This window comes from Erythrolamprus reginae, chromosome 2, assembly GCF_031021105.1.
Source record: "Erythrolamprus reginae isolate rEryReg1 chromosome 2, rEryReg1.hap1, whole genome shotgun sequence".
Taxonomy (NCBI): Eukaryota; Metazoa; Chordata; class Lepidosauria; order Squamata; family Dipsadidae; genus Erythrolamprus; species Erythrolamprus reginae.
This window is the reverse complement of record NC_091951.1, coordinates 192,462,682-192,478,186: the sequence shown is the minus strand read 5'-3', so window position 1 is coordinate 192,478,186 and position 15,505 is coordinate 192,462,682. Positions and strand designations below refer to the sequence as shown.

Sequence of the window (15,505 nt, the reverse complement as noted above, 5' to 3'; positions counted from 1 at the left end):
AGTAACTGAATTTAAACATGCCTGGGATAAACATATATCCATCCTAAGATAAAATACAGGAAATAGTATAAGGGCAGACTAGATGGACCATGAGCTCTTTTTCTGCCGTCAGACTTCTATGTTTCTATTATGAATCAATAGATCTATTTGGAATTAATTTTAATCTTTAGAGATAATAGACTAGGGATCATTTCAACAGTGCCGCCCCTCCCATCCTCCCGTTTAATGTGAGGTTGTAAGAACACGATTTTACCGTGGTGTGTTGGAGCAAGGCGTTCGTTCACGGATAAATTCCTACAGAACAATTGCTCTTGAGAGCTTTCTTTCCATTCGTTTCACTGAAACAAAGCAGTGAATTTCTTCCTTCACTGGCTCACCTCATCTGTTATTGCAAAAAATCTTCTGCAGTTGCTTTGCTTTCCCTCCCCAGCGATGATGGGGAGGAGATTGAAAACCCTTAACCACAACAATATTTTTCTAAGGGCGCTCAGAATATTGGCTGCTCTCATTGAGAGACTTTGATACAGACGGTCCTTGACTTATGACCACAAATGAGCCCAAAAGTTCAGTTGCTGAGTAAGACGTTCCTCAAGTGAGTTTTGCCCCATTTAACAACCTTTCTTGCCACCGTTGTTAAGCGAATCGCTGACGCTATTAAGCTAGTAACAACGGTGGGTAAGTGATCTGGCTTCCCCGTTGACTTTGCTTGTCAGGAGTTTGCACAAGTGGGATCACATGATCGTTGGACAACTGCAACCGTCATAAATATGTTTTCCTTTTTTTTTAAAAGTACATGATCATATTTACAGATGAATCTACATCATATATACATTCCTATCAATATTGTCTTTTAATTGCTTTTGAATTTCTTAATATTTTATTTCAATGCTTTTTTTAAGTTTCTTTTTTTTTGTCCATTGGTACCATTTTGTCATAATAGTCTGATTCTTTTCGATTATTAAGCTCCATGGTCAATCTGTCCATCTCTGCACAGTCGTATATTTTCTTGATGATCTCATTGTCTTCAGGTATTTGCGGATTTTTCCAGTTCTGTGCAAATACAATCCTTGCAGCTGTTGTAATATGCAAGCTTAAATATTTTACATGATCCTTGGACAACTGCAACCGTCATAAATATGAACCAGTGGCCAATTTTGATGGGCAGCAAGAGCCAGGGTGGTGCAGTGGTTAGAGTGCAGCACTGCAAGCTACTTCAGCTAATTGCTAGCTATAGTTCCGCAGTTCAAATCTCACCACCTGCTCAAGGTTGACTCATCCTTCCGAGGTGGGTAAAATGAGGAGCCCATACCACATCTCGGACATCAACACCCTTGAAAACGTCCAAAAATATTTCACCAGAAGAGCTCTTCACTCCTCCATTTGAAACAGAATACCCTACGAAAATAGACTAACAATCCTGGGTCTAGAAAGCTTAGAACTACGATGCCTAAAACACGATTTAAGTATTGCCCACAAGATCATATGCTGCAACCGTCCTACCTGTCAATGACTACTTCAGCTTCAACCACAACAACACAAGAGCACGCAACAGATTCAAACTTAATATTAACCGCTACAAACTTGACTGTAAAAAATATGACTTTAACAATCGAGTTGTCGAAGCATGGAACTCATGACCAGACTCAATAGTGTCAACTCCCAACCCCCAACATTTCTCCCTTAGACTATCCACGATTGACCTCTCCAGGTTTCTAAGAGGTCAGTAAGGGGCATGCATAAGTGCACCGGTGTGCCTTTTGTCCCTTGTCCAATTGTCTTTCCTTTATCTCATATATCATATATATTTTCTTCCTTTCATATATCTTCTCCTCTATTTTATATTTTTCTTTATATATATTACCTCATGTCTATTCTCTTCTATGTATTGTGTATTGGACAAAATAAATAAAAAAGATTGTTGGGGGCAATAGGCTGATTCTGTAAACCGCTTAGAGAGGGCTGCAGAAGCACTATGAAGCAGTATATAAGTCTAAATACTGTTGCTAATGCTATTGCTATTGATCATGTAACCAGGTGACGGCGCTGCAGTGGTTGTAAATGTGAAAACATGGTCATAACTCATTTTTTTCACTGCAACTTTGAATGGTCACTAAACAACCTAAAACAAGGCTGAAAATTTACCGCTCACAGAACTTGAGAACTGAACATGGACTTGGGGGAGGAGGAAGTGACTACATACCCTGTTTCCCCGATAGTAAGACACCCCCCGATTGTAAGACGTATCAGGGGCTTCAGGGGGGTCGGCTAATATAAGCCGTACCCCGAAAGTAAGACACATGTCTTACTTTCGGGAAAACACAGGGGTATTGCCGCCTCCCTCTCATCTAGCTGCGCGCCGCCTCCTGCCCACGCCTGTGCCGTCCCCCTCTCCATACGTCGCCGCGTCTGCCACCTCCCTCTGATCTTAATGAGCGCCGCCTCCTGCCCACTTCCGCGGGGCCCCCCCTCTATACGTCACCACGTCTGCCGCCTCCGTCTGTTCAGGTTGTTAATAAATGTTAATTTTATGGTTAAAACAAAAAATTCGACAATTTTTTTCCAATATAAGACATACCCCGAAAGTAAGACATAGTGGGGCTTTTGGGGATAAAAAGAAAGTAAGACACTGTCTTACTTTCGGGGAAACACGGTATCTAACACATCACACTTCAGATGTCAACACAAACTACATAGGCATTTGAATAGCAATAGCACTTAGATTTATGTACTGTGTCACAGTGCTTTCCAACCCTCTCTAAGCGATTTACAAAGTCAGCCTATTGCCCCCAAGAATCTGAATCCTCATTTTACCAACAGGATGCCCTCATCACCTCGAGGTTCGACTATTGTAACATTCTCTACATGGGGCTACCTTTGAAAAGTGTTTGGAAACTTCAGATCGTACAGAATGCAGCTGCGAGAGCAATCATGGGCTTTCCTAAATACGCCCATGTCACACCAACACTCCGCAGTCTGCATTGGTTGCCGATCAGTTTCCGGTCACAATTCAAAGTGTTGGTTATGACCTATAAAGCCCTTCGTGGCACCAGACCAGAATATCTCCGGGACCGCCTTCTGCTGCATGAATCCCAGCGGCCGGTTAGATCCCACAGAGTTGGTCTTCTCTGGGTCCCGTCGACTAAACAATGTCATCTGGCGGGACCCAGGGGAAGAGCCTTCTCTGTGGCGGCTCCAACCCTCTGGAATCAACTCCTCCCAGAGATTAGGACTGCCCCCACCTTCCTTGCTTTTCGTAAACTCCTTAAAACCCACCTCTGTTGTCAGGCTTGGGGGAACTGAGACATCCCCCCCTTGCCTATGTAATTTTGTGCATGATATGACTGTGTGTATGTATTTTATCTATTGGGGGGAGGTTTTTTAGACTTTGTAATGTAAAACTGTAATTTTAGATTTTAATTATTAGATTTGTTACCATGTATTGTTTTTATCACTGTTGTGAGCCACCCCGAGTCTACGGAGAGGGGCAGCATACAAATCTAATAAATTAATAACAATAACAACAACAACAACAACAACAATAATAATAATGGAAGACCGAGTCAATCTTGAGCCGGTCAGGATTGAACTCCTGGCAGTCAGCAGAATTAGCCTCCAATACAGTATTCCATTCTAACTATGCAATAGTGATGTCATTAACATGCATTGCCCTTTTGCTGTGGACACAGGTGGAAAGCAGGGAAAACTCACACTCGGGGGCAGAGGTGAGTGGGAAGCAGGCAGTTTCTGCATTTCAAAGAATGTATGTTTTTTTGTTTCTAGCCAGAAAGCAAGAAGGGCAAATTGAATACAGATTTGAAACTCCAGAGCGGCCCTGCTCTGTTTCTGGAACAGGATTAAATGGTGAAGAAAGAGGATCTCTTCCTCTTTTGGCAGCTCCAAGATACTTTAGCTTGGCATTTTAAGCGCATTAGGCTGCAATGTAAGTTAAAATAAAATCTCCCTGGGGTCATGGGCTAATTCGGAGACCTTTTCACCCAAGGTTGGATTGCCCCAGCTTAAAGTGGGAGCAACATCCATTGTATCTCTTCCAAACGGTTTGCTAATTACAAGGAGACAGTAGCAAATCATTATGGAGTATTATGCCTTTTGTCCCATGCTTGAATGATTCATTCATTGCTTTTTTCTTCTGTCTGGCAGAGCAATGGGATTTTAATTTCATCTTGCATCACGTAGGAGAAAATGTGGTGATGGTTGAATAAACCTACTTGGATACTGTCCTATCCTTCTGCTTTAACTCCAGAGTTGGGAGTAACAATGAAATGGATACATGCACAAACATACACACAAGGGCAAGACTGGGCTTTTAACACACCTGAATCCAGTTGCTTGATATGCAGAAAATCAGTGATGGGCTACCAGCCGGAATGCTAAATTGCGCTCGCCGCCGGGGCTTGTAAGTTCTTGTGGGACCAGCACGATTTTGCTGCTGCAGCTGTGGAGGTAGCAAAATCGCACCCGTGTTTCAGCGAGGTTTTACCTGCGGCTCCGTGTGCGATTTTGCTACCTTCACAGGTGCAACAGCAAAATCACGCTGGTCCCGCAAGAACTTACAAGCTGCGGCGGTGAGTGTAATTTAGCGTTCCAGTTCGTAGCCCACCGCTGCAGAGAATATACAGTGTTCCCTCGCTTTTCGCGGGGGATGTGTTCCGAGACCGCCCGCGAAAGTTGAATTTCCGCGAAGTAGAGATGCGGAAGTAAATACACTATTTTTGCAATGAACAGTATCACAAGCCTTCCCCCACTTTAAACCCCTAAATTGCAATTTTCCATTCCCTTAGCAGCCATTCAGATTATTACTCTCCATATTTATTTATTGAAGTTTATTAAAAAAATATTTATTAAAGGCAGACGAAAGTTTGGCGATGACATATGACGTCATCGGGTGGGAAAAACCGTGGTATAGGGAAAAAACCCGCAAAGTATTTTTTAATTAATATTTTTGAAAAACCGTGGTATAGACTTTCCGCGAAGTTCGAACCCGTGAAAATTGAGGGAACACTGTATATGTTAAATGTCTGTGGAGATTCTCAGTGATACTTTCATGATTATTCCAAAGGTGCGTTTTGAAGAGGCAACTAGACTTTCTGGTTTTTCTTTGAAAATGTTTCACTTCTCATCCAAGAAGCTTCTTCAGTTCGGACTACAAGCTGTCTGCAAGGAGCTGTTTACAAGGAGTATAAACCCTTCCACCTCCCACCATCCTGTCAAAACTGAGGAAGTTCTTGGATGAAAAATCCACAAAGTCCAGTTGCCTGTTGAAAAAGCATCTTTGGGCTACGATGTGTTATGTGTGTGCATCATTTCAGTTAGTGTAGAAGTGGGGAGTAAGCAGTAGATCCAGGACTCAAGGGCCATAGATCTTTCTGTATTAAGAATATTGGGTTGTTTTTCTAATTTCTGAGGTGGAAGAAAAAGGAAGGAAGACATTAAGTACTTTGTCAAGTTGTTCGGTCCACTCTGGAAGTGAACTCAACCTCATTAGTGTCCCCCTCATTAATATGTGCATTGGAATGCCTACAAATTTTGTGTGTCTCCAAATTTTTATGAGACTCTCCGATCGAGATGTTTGACGAATAGGAAGATCCAGGAGGAGATACATGCTATATAAATGATAATTTTTACACAACTTATTTTTTTAAAGTTCTAAAAGAATGACAAGGAGTGGACTTCACATTTGAATACTCAGAAAATTACAGTGGTACCTCATCTTACGAATGCCTCTTCTAACGAACTTTTCTAGATACGAACCCGGTGCTTAAGATTTTTTTGCCTCTTCTTCCAAACTATTTTCACCTTACGAACCCAAGCAGCTGCTGCTGGGATGAAGGGGTTTCTTTTTCCCCCCTTTTTTGAAGAAAGAAAAGGGAGGGGTAGCTTGGATGAGTAAAGATTTTGCATGCTTGCAAAGGCACTGAAACGGTGTCTTTTGAAGAAAGAAAAGGGAGGGGCAGCTTGGAGGAGTAAAGATTTTGCATGCTTGCAAAGGCACTGAAACGGTGTCTTTTGAAGAAAGAAAAGGGAGGGGCAGCTTGGAGGAGTAAAGATTTTGCATGCTTGCAAAGGCACTGAAACGGTGTCTTTTGAAGAAAGAAAAGGGAGGGGCACCTCCCTTGCCTTTCTTCCTTCCCACTCACCCTTTAGCCTAGCCTTGCTTCTTCCACCTGCCCCCTTTAGCTGCTCCTCCCTGCCCTCTGTTCGCCTCCCTTCTAAAGTTTGGGATTTTCCTGAAGGATTTGCACGCATTATTTGCTTTTACATTGATTCCAATGGGAAACATTGTTTCATCTTACGAACTTTTCACCTTACGAACCTCCTCCTGGAACCAATTAAGTTCGTATGATGAGGTACCACTGTAATTGAAAATTAATCCCAGCAACCAATTAGATCCCACAGAGTTGACCTTCTCCGGGTCCTGTCAGCCAAGCAATGCTGGCTGGCAAGGCCACAGGGAAGGGCCTTCTCTGTGGTGGCTCCGGTCCTCTGGAATCAACTCCCCACAAGGATTCACACCACCACCACCCTCCTGACCTCCCAAAAGGCTTTAAAAACCTGGCTTTACCAGCAGGCTTGGAACTATTGAGTAACAACACTCTGCTCCACCCAGTAGCTACGAATAATGGAGGAATGTTTTATTTAATACTGGGGTTTTAAATTTTGTATTTTTGTTCTACTCCTGTACGCCACCCTTAGTCTATTAGGAGAAGGGCAGCCTATAAATGGAAAAAACTACCTACCTACCTGTTGTGTTCGGGCCTGGGCCAGCTGTTGCCCCCACATATGTGAGAGATGCATCACAAAGTGATTGTGAAAGCCTGGCTGACAGCCAGGAAAATGTGGCAGACAGCCCAGAGGATGAGGCAGATGGTTCAGAGGAGTTGGCAGAGAGCCCACAGGAACTGGCAGACAGCCCAGGGGATTTAGCAGGCAGCCTGTCGGATAGCCTCTCTTCTCTGGATTCGGATGCTGAACAGATAATTAATATGTGTAGCCATAGAGCAATGCAATGTAGGGCTCAATTAAGGGATTATCAACGGTGATCATGGTGTCACCTGTGTTTGGGTGTGGTCCACAGAATGAGGGCTGGGTGTGGTTCCCGTAATGAGGGCTACAGTTACAAAAGGGAACAGAGGCAGAGGCAAACCGTGGATGTTTATCTGTGTGTTTTGTGTGGCTTTGTGGTTCCTGCTTTGAAGCCTCTGCTCTGTGCCTTTGGATTTCAACTCAGCATTGTCAGGCAAGTGGGAGTTGAAAACTCTGGGACTAGCTGCTGCTCTTGTGCCTCGAGAATTCAGAGAACTCCTGGAATGTTTCTGCTACGTGACTTTTGTAGTTGTTTGCTTTTTCATGAACTTTGTATCTAGCTGAATCTTCGCCTCAAACTTTGTTTTACTCCTGAAAATAAGGACAGTTTTCTTTAGCCTTTTCTTTTCTGTTTAATACAAGTTTGCTGATTAACAATGCACGTGTGTGTCTGACCTTCTTTCCTGGACCGTTAATTATTGCCTCAGCCCAGTCAGGCAGAACACTACCTACCTACCCACCTATGTACGTACATACATACGAAAACAAATACATACATAAATACATACATACATACATACATACATACTGAGCAGATCTAGCCTTACTTAAATAAAACATATTGAGAATGTCTACTATGAACACTTCCATCGTTTGCTTTTAAGGAATCATTTTTTAAAGTAGTGGGGTGGATAGGGCAGGAAGTTAACTCTTCTAAAAGCTTTATATGCCAAGCAGATACTGTATATAGAATTGGTGGCTAGGTATATTTGTAGTATACGGATAGGCGAGTCATTCTAATCTTTGGGATGAACCACACTTGATGGTAAACAAAATGGTGGATTTAGATCAGTGGTTCTCAGCCTGGGGGTCGAGACCCCTTTGGGGGTCGAACAACCATTTCATAGGGGTCGGCTAAGACAAATTCCCATGATCTTAGAAACTAAAACTTCTATTCTGATGTCTTGGAATGTATTTTTTACAATCCGACCAATCAGGTGTTTACAGTGGGGGGGGGTCCCTCTGATCTTCCTGCCAATCAGCTCTCTATTGGGAGAATTGGCGCTAGACTTATGGTTGGGGGTCACCACAACATGAGGAACTGTATTAAGGGGTAGCAGCATTAGAAAGGTTGAGAACCACTGATTTAGATATTCCTAGTTAAGAAGTGGCCAGTATTGATTGCCATTATGGGATAATTTAAGCAGGTTTTGCACCAGAGCTGGCCTTGGCCCTTCCATTTTCCTTACTGCTTGGACCTTGAGCCCAGGCAAATTTCCCTGCAGATTCAGTCATCGCTTTTCACTGCTCTATGTCTCTCTTTTAATCAGTGTCCCTGCTACTAATTACAGCAGCCCCACCCAACCACAGGTGGCCTCACTTATCTCCTGTAATAATCCTTCAGTTGTTCTCTCCTATGCATCACTCCACGCATGCGTGGATCTGTCATAAGTTCTTGTTCAGAATCCAGGGATGATAAGGATGATTGATCTCCTCTTGGGCTGTCTGCCAAACTCACCTCTTCCCTGCCACTCACACTTCCTTGGTCAGAGGAGCCTTCGTCGGGAGATTCTATCGGGAGCAAAACAGGCCTGTGGCATGTGGATGTTTCCCCACCTCCACATTCCTTGGGGCAGGAGCTGGGCCAGAGCCAACCACAACAAGTGCCAATTTTAAAAAATGGCAAAAAAAGTCAAAAACAAGATGGCGATACATGCACAGTGCCGGAAATTTGGTTTCTCCGCAAGTTCAGAAGTTCCCATGGTACAGATTTTTTTTTGCAGTAATCTATTTGCATGTGGGTGGACCAACCTGGAGACAGTATCTCAGTTCCTAAGACCATTGGAATTATGTGTTTTCTGAATGTCTTAGGCGACCCCTGTGAAAAGGTCGTTTGACCCCCAAAGGGGTCGTAACCCACAGGTTAAGAACCTCTGAGCTAGAGGAAGGTTCCACTGAAAACACAAACAAAGCAGTATTGTAATCCCAGCTTTACCCACCCTACGTGTGAGCCTGTGTTTGCAACCTGTGTTTGGAAGTCTAGATTCCCAACTGCCACCACCATGGGTCATCTCACCAGACTTTCTATTTGGAAGGAGTCATTTGCCTCTCCGTGTGTGGCCAGCAAAAGCTGCTGTTGTGGTGGCGCCATGCCTGAAAATCAAATAATTCTGCTGTTGGGCAAAGGAATACAATTCATCCATCATGGGATGTCAGCCAGCTGTTGTGTTGGCAAAAAAAATATGGAGTGGGGGGGGAGGAGAAGAAGATGACAGATTCTATGAAACAAACTGAGGCGGAATGCAAATGAAAAAGGCAAAGGGAGTTGGAAAAACAGAAGAAGATGCCCCCTAAAATGCAAAAAGCCAATGTTCTATAAGGATTGATTGCAGCAAATCTAAGCTGCTAGGCTTAGCCAACCTGCTGGTTCATTTAGCTCGGACTCCAGAATTGTGGCAGAATTGTGTGTTTCTGAGGAATGATTAGGAGAAACAGAAGCTGTTTACCGTTAATGGATTGTTCTCAATGTCCTACATGTTGGTGTCCATCTAGTTTGATGGCCGCTCACATATGACCATATTCCGTTATTCTTGTGAATTTAACATAACATAGTTTCCTGATTGCTTATTTGACCCCTATGACAATCATTAAGTGTCGTAGCACATGATTCTTGACAAATGTATCTTTTTCTTTTATGTACGCTGAGAGCATATGCACCAAGACAAATTCCTTGTGTGTCCAATCACACTTGGCCAATAAAATTCTATTCTATTCTGTTCTATTCTATTCTATTCTATTTTGAATTTATGGAGCCATGGTGGCGCAGTGGTTAGAATGGAGTATTGCAGGCTAATTCTGCTGATTTCCAGCTGTTTGATTGGCTCAAGGTTGACTCAGCCTTCCATCCTTTCGAGGTCTGTAAAATGAGGACCCAGATTGTTGGGGGCAATAGGTTGACACTATAAAATGCTGTAAAGCACTCTGAAGCGGTAAATAAGTGTATGTGGTATTGTTATTGCTATTAACTGCTGTACTATGGTGGGTATGAGTGCCATGAAAATTACTCAGCAGCCATAAGTATATTGGTATTTTATCTAATGAAGGTCAAATTAAAAATGGCTTCTCGTGGACCTTATTTATCACCACGATTCTGGCAGCCCTTCTCCAATAGTCCAAAAGCATGCAGTGGTTAAATATATGCACACATTTGTTGTTGCGAAGTATGATCCAGTTTTTAATTTGTGGTTGTGGGGGGTGTTTGTGGAATTTTGGAATCTTTGATACCAAACTTCAGAGTCAATATTTTCTGATAGTCTTTTAAACACCTTTCCCAATTTATTGAACTGGTTGAAAAGTGTCAAAGTTGGATCGCAACACACCTGAGGATCATTAGTTTGGGAAGATCAGCCTGGAGTGAATCAGAGCATTCCAACCTCCCATTGAGATCAATAGTGGATTGTAAATGGTGTCACTACTGATTTATGCATGCACTGACATATGTGATGCTTTTGCACATGTGCAGAAACATCCTGGGTAGGTGGACAGATCCTCCCACTGCCGCTGCCAACAGTTCACCAAACCCATTGCTGATTGAGATACTAATATAATATGGCACATATTTTAAATCAGATTTCCCCAATTTGATGACCTTTGGGTGTATTAGACTGAAGCTCCCAGAGGTGGGTTCTTTCTGGTTTGGACCAGTTCTTTAGAACTGGTTGTGAGAATTTTCCCCCGCTCACCGAAATGGGAGCAATGGCCGGCTGGCCATGCCCCCAAACCAGCTCTCTCAATGGTGCCATAGGTGCTGCCGTGGGTGCCATCTTGTTTTTTGCTTCTGCGCATGGACATAAGTTAGGTTTTCAGCACTGCGCATGCGTGCACCCACACAGCACAGGAGGAAGCAAACTGGCAGCGAGGTAAATAAGAACCCACCCCTGGAAGTCCCTGCAACCCTCATTGCACATACATGTTGGCCACAAGGTTATGGATGATGGGAGATTTTATTCTATGCATTTGGAAAGTGCCATAATGGAAGGCAGAACTTCCATAGGTTTCTGTATGACTTGCATTTAGCATGATTCAGGCAGGGTTTATCATATGGTATCACATAGTATGCATGATCTAATATAACCCCCTTTGTTTACTCTTTGATAGGTTGTATGTGCCGAGGGCCATGTAACCAAGACCCTGAACTATCTTGAGATGAGTCCTGCAAGTGTCTTGAAGGCTGGGCCATATGGTAGCTCTTTCAAACCCCACCCACTCAGCCCTGGCCGGATATTTTCCCATGAGCCATCCAAAACCAAGCTGGACCCTTTTGGTGGCGCACTGAGTCCGTGGGACTGGACCAAGAACCAGACAGCCATGGAGCACTTCAACCAGCGAGCCAAAAGGAAGCCCTCAATGAAGGCTGGCCGCACCAAGAAGATCTTCGGATGGGGGGACTTTTATTTCAACATCAAGACCTTGAAGTTTAGCCTCCTTGTGACAGGCAAGATTGTGGATCACATCAACGGTACCTTCAGTGTCTATTTCCGACACAACTCCTCCAGCCTGGGCAACGTCTCTGTGAGCATTGTGCCACCCACTAAAGTTGTAGAGTTTGACGTCTTGGTTCCTCCGATCCCCAGCCAACATCTCCATCCCCAGCAATCCACCTTAGCTGAGCCGAAGGAATCCAAGACCTTCAATTGTCACGTGGAATACGAGAAGACCAACCGGGCCCGCAAGAATAAGCCCTGCCTGTACGACCCATCCAAGATCTGTTTCACTGAGCACACACAGAGCCACGCAGCCTGGCTCTGTGCTAAACCGTTCAAGGTCATCTGCATTTTCATCTCTTTCTTCAGCATTGATTACAAGCTGGTTCAGAAAGTCTGTCCGGACTATAACTTCCAGAATGAGAATCCCTACTTTGGCTGATGGGTGGACTTGGGCCTTTGAGGGATGGGGATGTGGGGATGAAATAAGTTGTGGTTTTTATCCAGCGGAGTGTCAAAACTTTGGGTGACCGGGGAAGAAAAAAAAAACCGAACTCCCTACCATAGGACAAAAACAGCTGGTTTGGTCTAGGAACTGGATCTTGTTCCATCAGATATTCCCCTTCCGGTAGCCAGTGAATTTCCCAGGACCATTAGGAAGATGGAAGAGTTGACCCAGAGGGACAATATTGTTTTCACAACTCATTCATCCCCTTCCTGATGCCATTTGTGAGCATCTCATGGGGATTCCCTGCAAGATGAAGACATGTCTTGCTGTGGCTGTATCTCTTTTGTGCATACATAAACCCCCTGCTGCTTTGGTAGGGTTCTTACACTGGCCACATGTTCCCATCCCTCAGGATCATGCCTCCCAGATGGAATGTGAAGGTTCAGGGAACAGTGACAGATATCTCCCTTCCTCAGGCTAAGTCACGCTCCATCCAGCCGAGTTCTCCTTGGAATTCCCATTGGCCCAACGGAGGGTGGGGGAATAGAACATCAGCCATGCGCGCTAATTCAGGTCTCGTCAGATAACGTAGAAGAGCAAATGTCAGCAGGATCAAAGGGCACTTGTCTTAGGTGGGAAATCCAGCTGTATGAGCTTTCCTATTCCCAATAGGAAGAGATGAAATGTGGAGGTAGCATCCTATGAAATATGGGAATCTCTATCAAGTGGAATTAAATTAATTGAGATGTGAGTGAGATCGTAGCACATGGGGAATGCCTGAGCAGAGCAGGAAAAATAGGAAGTATGTAAGATAGTGTGTTAATAAAGTCAGGACAGTATTGAGTGTGTGTGTGTGTAAGAGAGAGAGACAGATAGACAGGGAGAAAGAGAGAGAAAGTCGAACCATGACATCCAAGCCATGCGTAAGACAATGATTGAAACTAATCAAAAATAAGTATATGTGTGCAAAACCTAGAGCATGTATGTATAGAAATTTGTGTCCCCATCTATTTGTCACCTTAGAGACATGTACCCATGAGATCATTTTGTATGAGTAGATAAGGAGAAACATACAGTCTGGGTCGAATTAGGTCTGCAAATTTGCAGCGATTGATTCAGCATATCCCTGAACAAGATCATTGATCACAGATTAGAAGTTGATTGGCAGGCTCAAGATTGAAAGGCACCCCATGATATAACTGGGACAAATGTAGCAAGGTTTTTTTTTCCTTCCACTGGATTGGTTGTCTCTCCAATTTGCTTCCTAAGTGAACTGACTTTGGATTTAATTTAACAGAATAGCAGAGTTGGAAGGGATCTTGGAGGTCTTCTAGTCCAATCCCCTGCTCAGGCAGGAAACCCTATAACATTTTAGTCAAACGGTTGTCCTATCTCACAACTTCTGGAGGAAAAATTGTTCCATTGTGGAACAGTTGGGTTTTCCTTAGGGCAGGCAGAGCCCAGGGCAGGTGGGACAGGGAGTGCTTACCTGTCTTTTCAATGTAGATTGTCCACCACCTATGAGATTGCAGGTTGCTTAGACTCAAAAGCATTTTGGCTCTTTTGCGTTGCTATATAAGTAGGGAGGCAAGAAAGAAGCTTTTCAGAGCAACAAATAGTTATATTTGGTTATTAAATTGCAACTGTCTTCTTGTTTAATAGAAATCCAGGACATTCCTTCAGCAATTTTCAGTAGGCGCAAATAATATTTTTTATTATTGGAGCAATATTTCAGTCAGCAATTTAGTAATTTCCAAGATGAAGGTTGAGTACTGACTATATCATTAGTACCAATGTTCCTGATACCAGTTTTCACTTAGTCTTAAAAGATGGAAAGGCTATTGTCTTAGAAAACATTCAACAGGATTGGGTGGTTGTGTTATATAAAGCAAGTCATTGGGTTAAGGCAGAATATGATTTGTTTGGGCATACCATATTCTGTAAATTTACAGACTAAGCTTCGTTAATTTAGGTTTAGTTTCTAATGCAAGCCTTACCAGAAAATGATTGCTCTCTGCAACTCTGACAAAAAAGACCAAAAGAAATAAAAATAAATAAAACCATTAGTCCCCTTCTATTTCTTCCCTTGCTCAACACACGACTGAAAGGAGCCTTATTTTTCTTGGAAGAGTTATTCTAAAAGCAATTTATTATATTTCTGCTCTGTTACTTTGTAGCATAGAATGGTATGGAGGATTTAAAAGAATATATAGGAGACTTTTTTGGATTATCTGGTATTCAAGCAGCTAGATGACTACATTATATTCCGGCTACTTCCAATTCTTTGATGTTGACTTTTCTTTATATTTCTTACTGCTTATCAGCTGCTCTTCTTGCAACCATTACAAAAACCAATTCTGGTCCTGTGTGAAGGCCAGATTTGTAAATCATCAGAGAAAGGATAAGTTTGTGTTTTGACAACATTATCTTCTGCTATACTAAAAAAAACCCACCCTATTTAAAAAAAAACCAAATATGGAATATCACATGTTTACTGAACAAAAGAGTGGGTGAGAAAACACATGCTTGATTTCTCACCTACTCCTCTCCTACATCAAACATTTTTTGCCTTTATAATAAATCTAGCACATCAAAGAGAAGAGACATTATTTTATTATTTATTATTATTCATTATTTTATTAGATTTGTATGCCGCCCTTCTCCGAAGACTCGGGGCGGCTCACAACAGCAATAAAAACAATATAACAGTGGAACAAATCTAATATTAAAAACATATAAAACCCTACCATTATTTAAAAAACCAAACAGCAACATTCATACCAAACATAAAACAAAGTATTAAAAAGCCTGGGGGAAAGGTGTCTCAACTCCCCCATGCCTGGCGGTATAAGTGAGTCTTAAGTAGTTTACGAAAGACAGGAAGGATGGGGGCAGTTCTAATCTCCGGAGGGAGTTGGTTCCAGATGGCCAGGGCCGCCACAAAGAAGGCTCTTCCCCTGGGGCCCGCCAAACGACATTGTTTAGTCGACGGGACCCGGAGAAGGCCAACTCTCTGGGACCTTATCGGTCGCTGGGATTCTTGCGGTAACAGGCGGTTCCGGAGGTACTCTGGTCCAATGCCATGTAGGGCTTTAAAGGTCATGACCAACACTTTGAATTGTGACCGGAAACTGATCGGCAGCCAATGCAAGCCACGGAGTGTTGAAGAAACGTACTTAGCCTTTTCCTGACATCTAATTTAAATGCAGAATTTGAATTGGTTCATTTAATTTTGTTGAAATAGAATAATATCCAAATGTTTAATTATTTCCCCAAATTCCAAAATAGGTGCAATCTCAGGTCTACTTAATATTACTAAATGTGTTGTTCACCTACAAGATTTAAAACCCTAGTAATTATTTGCTGTTCAAATGTCCAGATCAACCTAGGAACCTGACTGTTTCTTAGAGGATGGCTTGAGTTTTAACTTACACCTTTAGTGAAGACAGTTTTCGCCTAGGAAAATTTATTTTTCCTTCACCTAAATATACAGTACATATTTATTTCCACAAGTGAAGCCTATGTGATGGAA

The 15,505-nt window shown here is 42.8% G+C and overlaps 1 protein-coding gene across 1 annotated transcript; it reads left to right on the top strand.

The window, feature by feature from the left end:
• The first annotated feature begins 3,658 nt into the window (after positions 1-3,658).
• On the top strand, positions 3,659-14,128 carry NXPH4 (neurexophilin 4). Its single transcript, XM_070736791.1, has 3 exons — positions 3,659-3,722; positions 4,534-4,589; positions 11,200-14,128. The coding sequence occupies exons 1-3, from the start codon at positions 3,659-3,661 to the stop codon at positions 11,965-11,967; spliced, it is 888 nt and encodes a 295-aa protein (XP_070592892.1). The 3' UTR covers positions 11,968-14,128.
• The last annotated feature ends 1,377 nt before the right edge of the window (positions 14,129-15,505 follow it).

Coding starts and splice junctions, on each gene's coding strand:
- NXPH4 (XM_070736791.1), top strand. CDS start 3,659: ATGCATTGCCCTTTTGCTGTGGACACAGGTGGAAAGCAGGGAAAACTC. Junction 3,723..4,533: donor ACTCACACTCGGGGGCAGAG/GTGAGTGGGAAG, acceptor CTACCTTCACAG/GTGCAACAGCAAAATCACGC. Junction 4,590..11,199: donor TACAAGCTGCGGCGGTGAGT/GTAATTTAGCGT, acceptor ACTCTTTGATAG/GTTGTATGTGCCGAGGGCCA.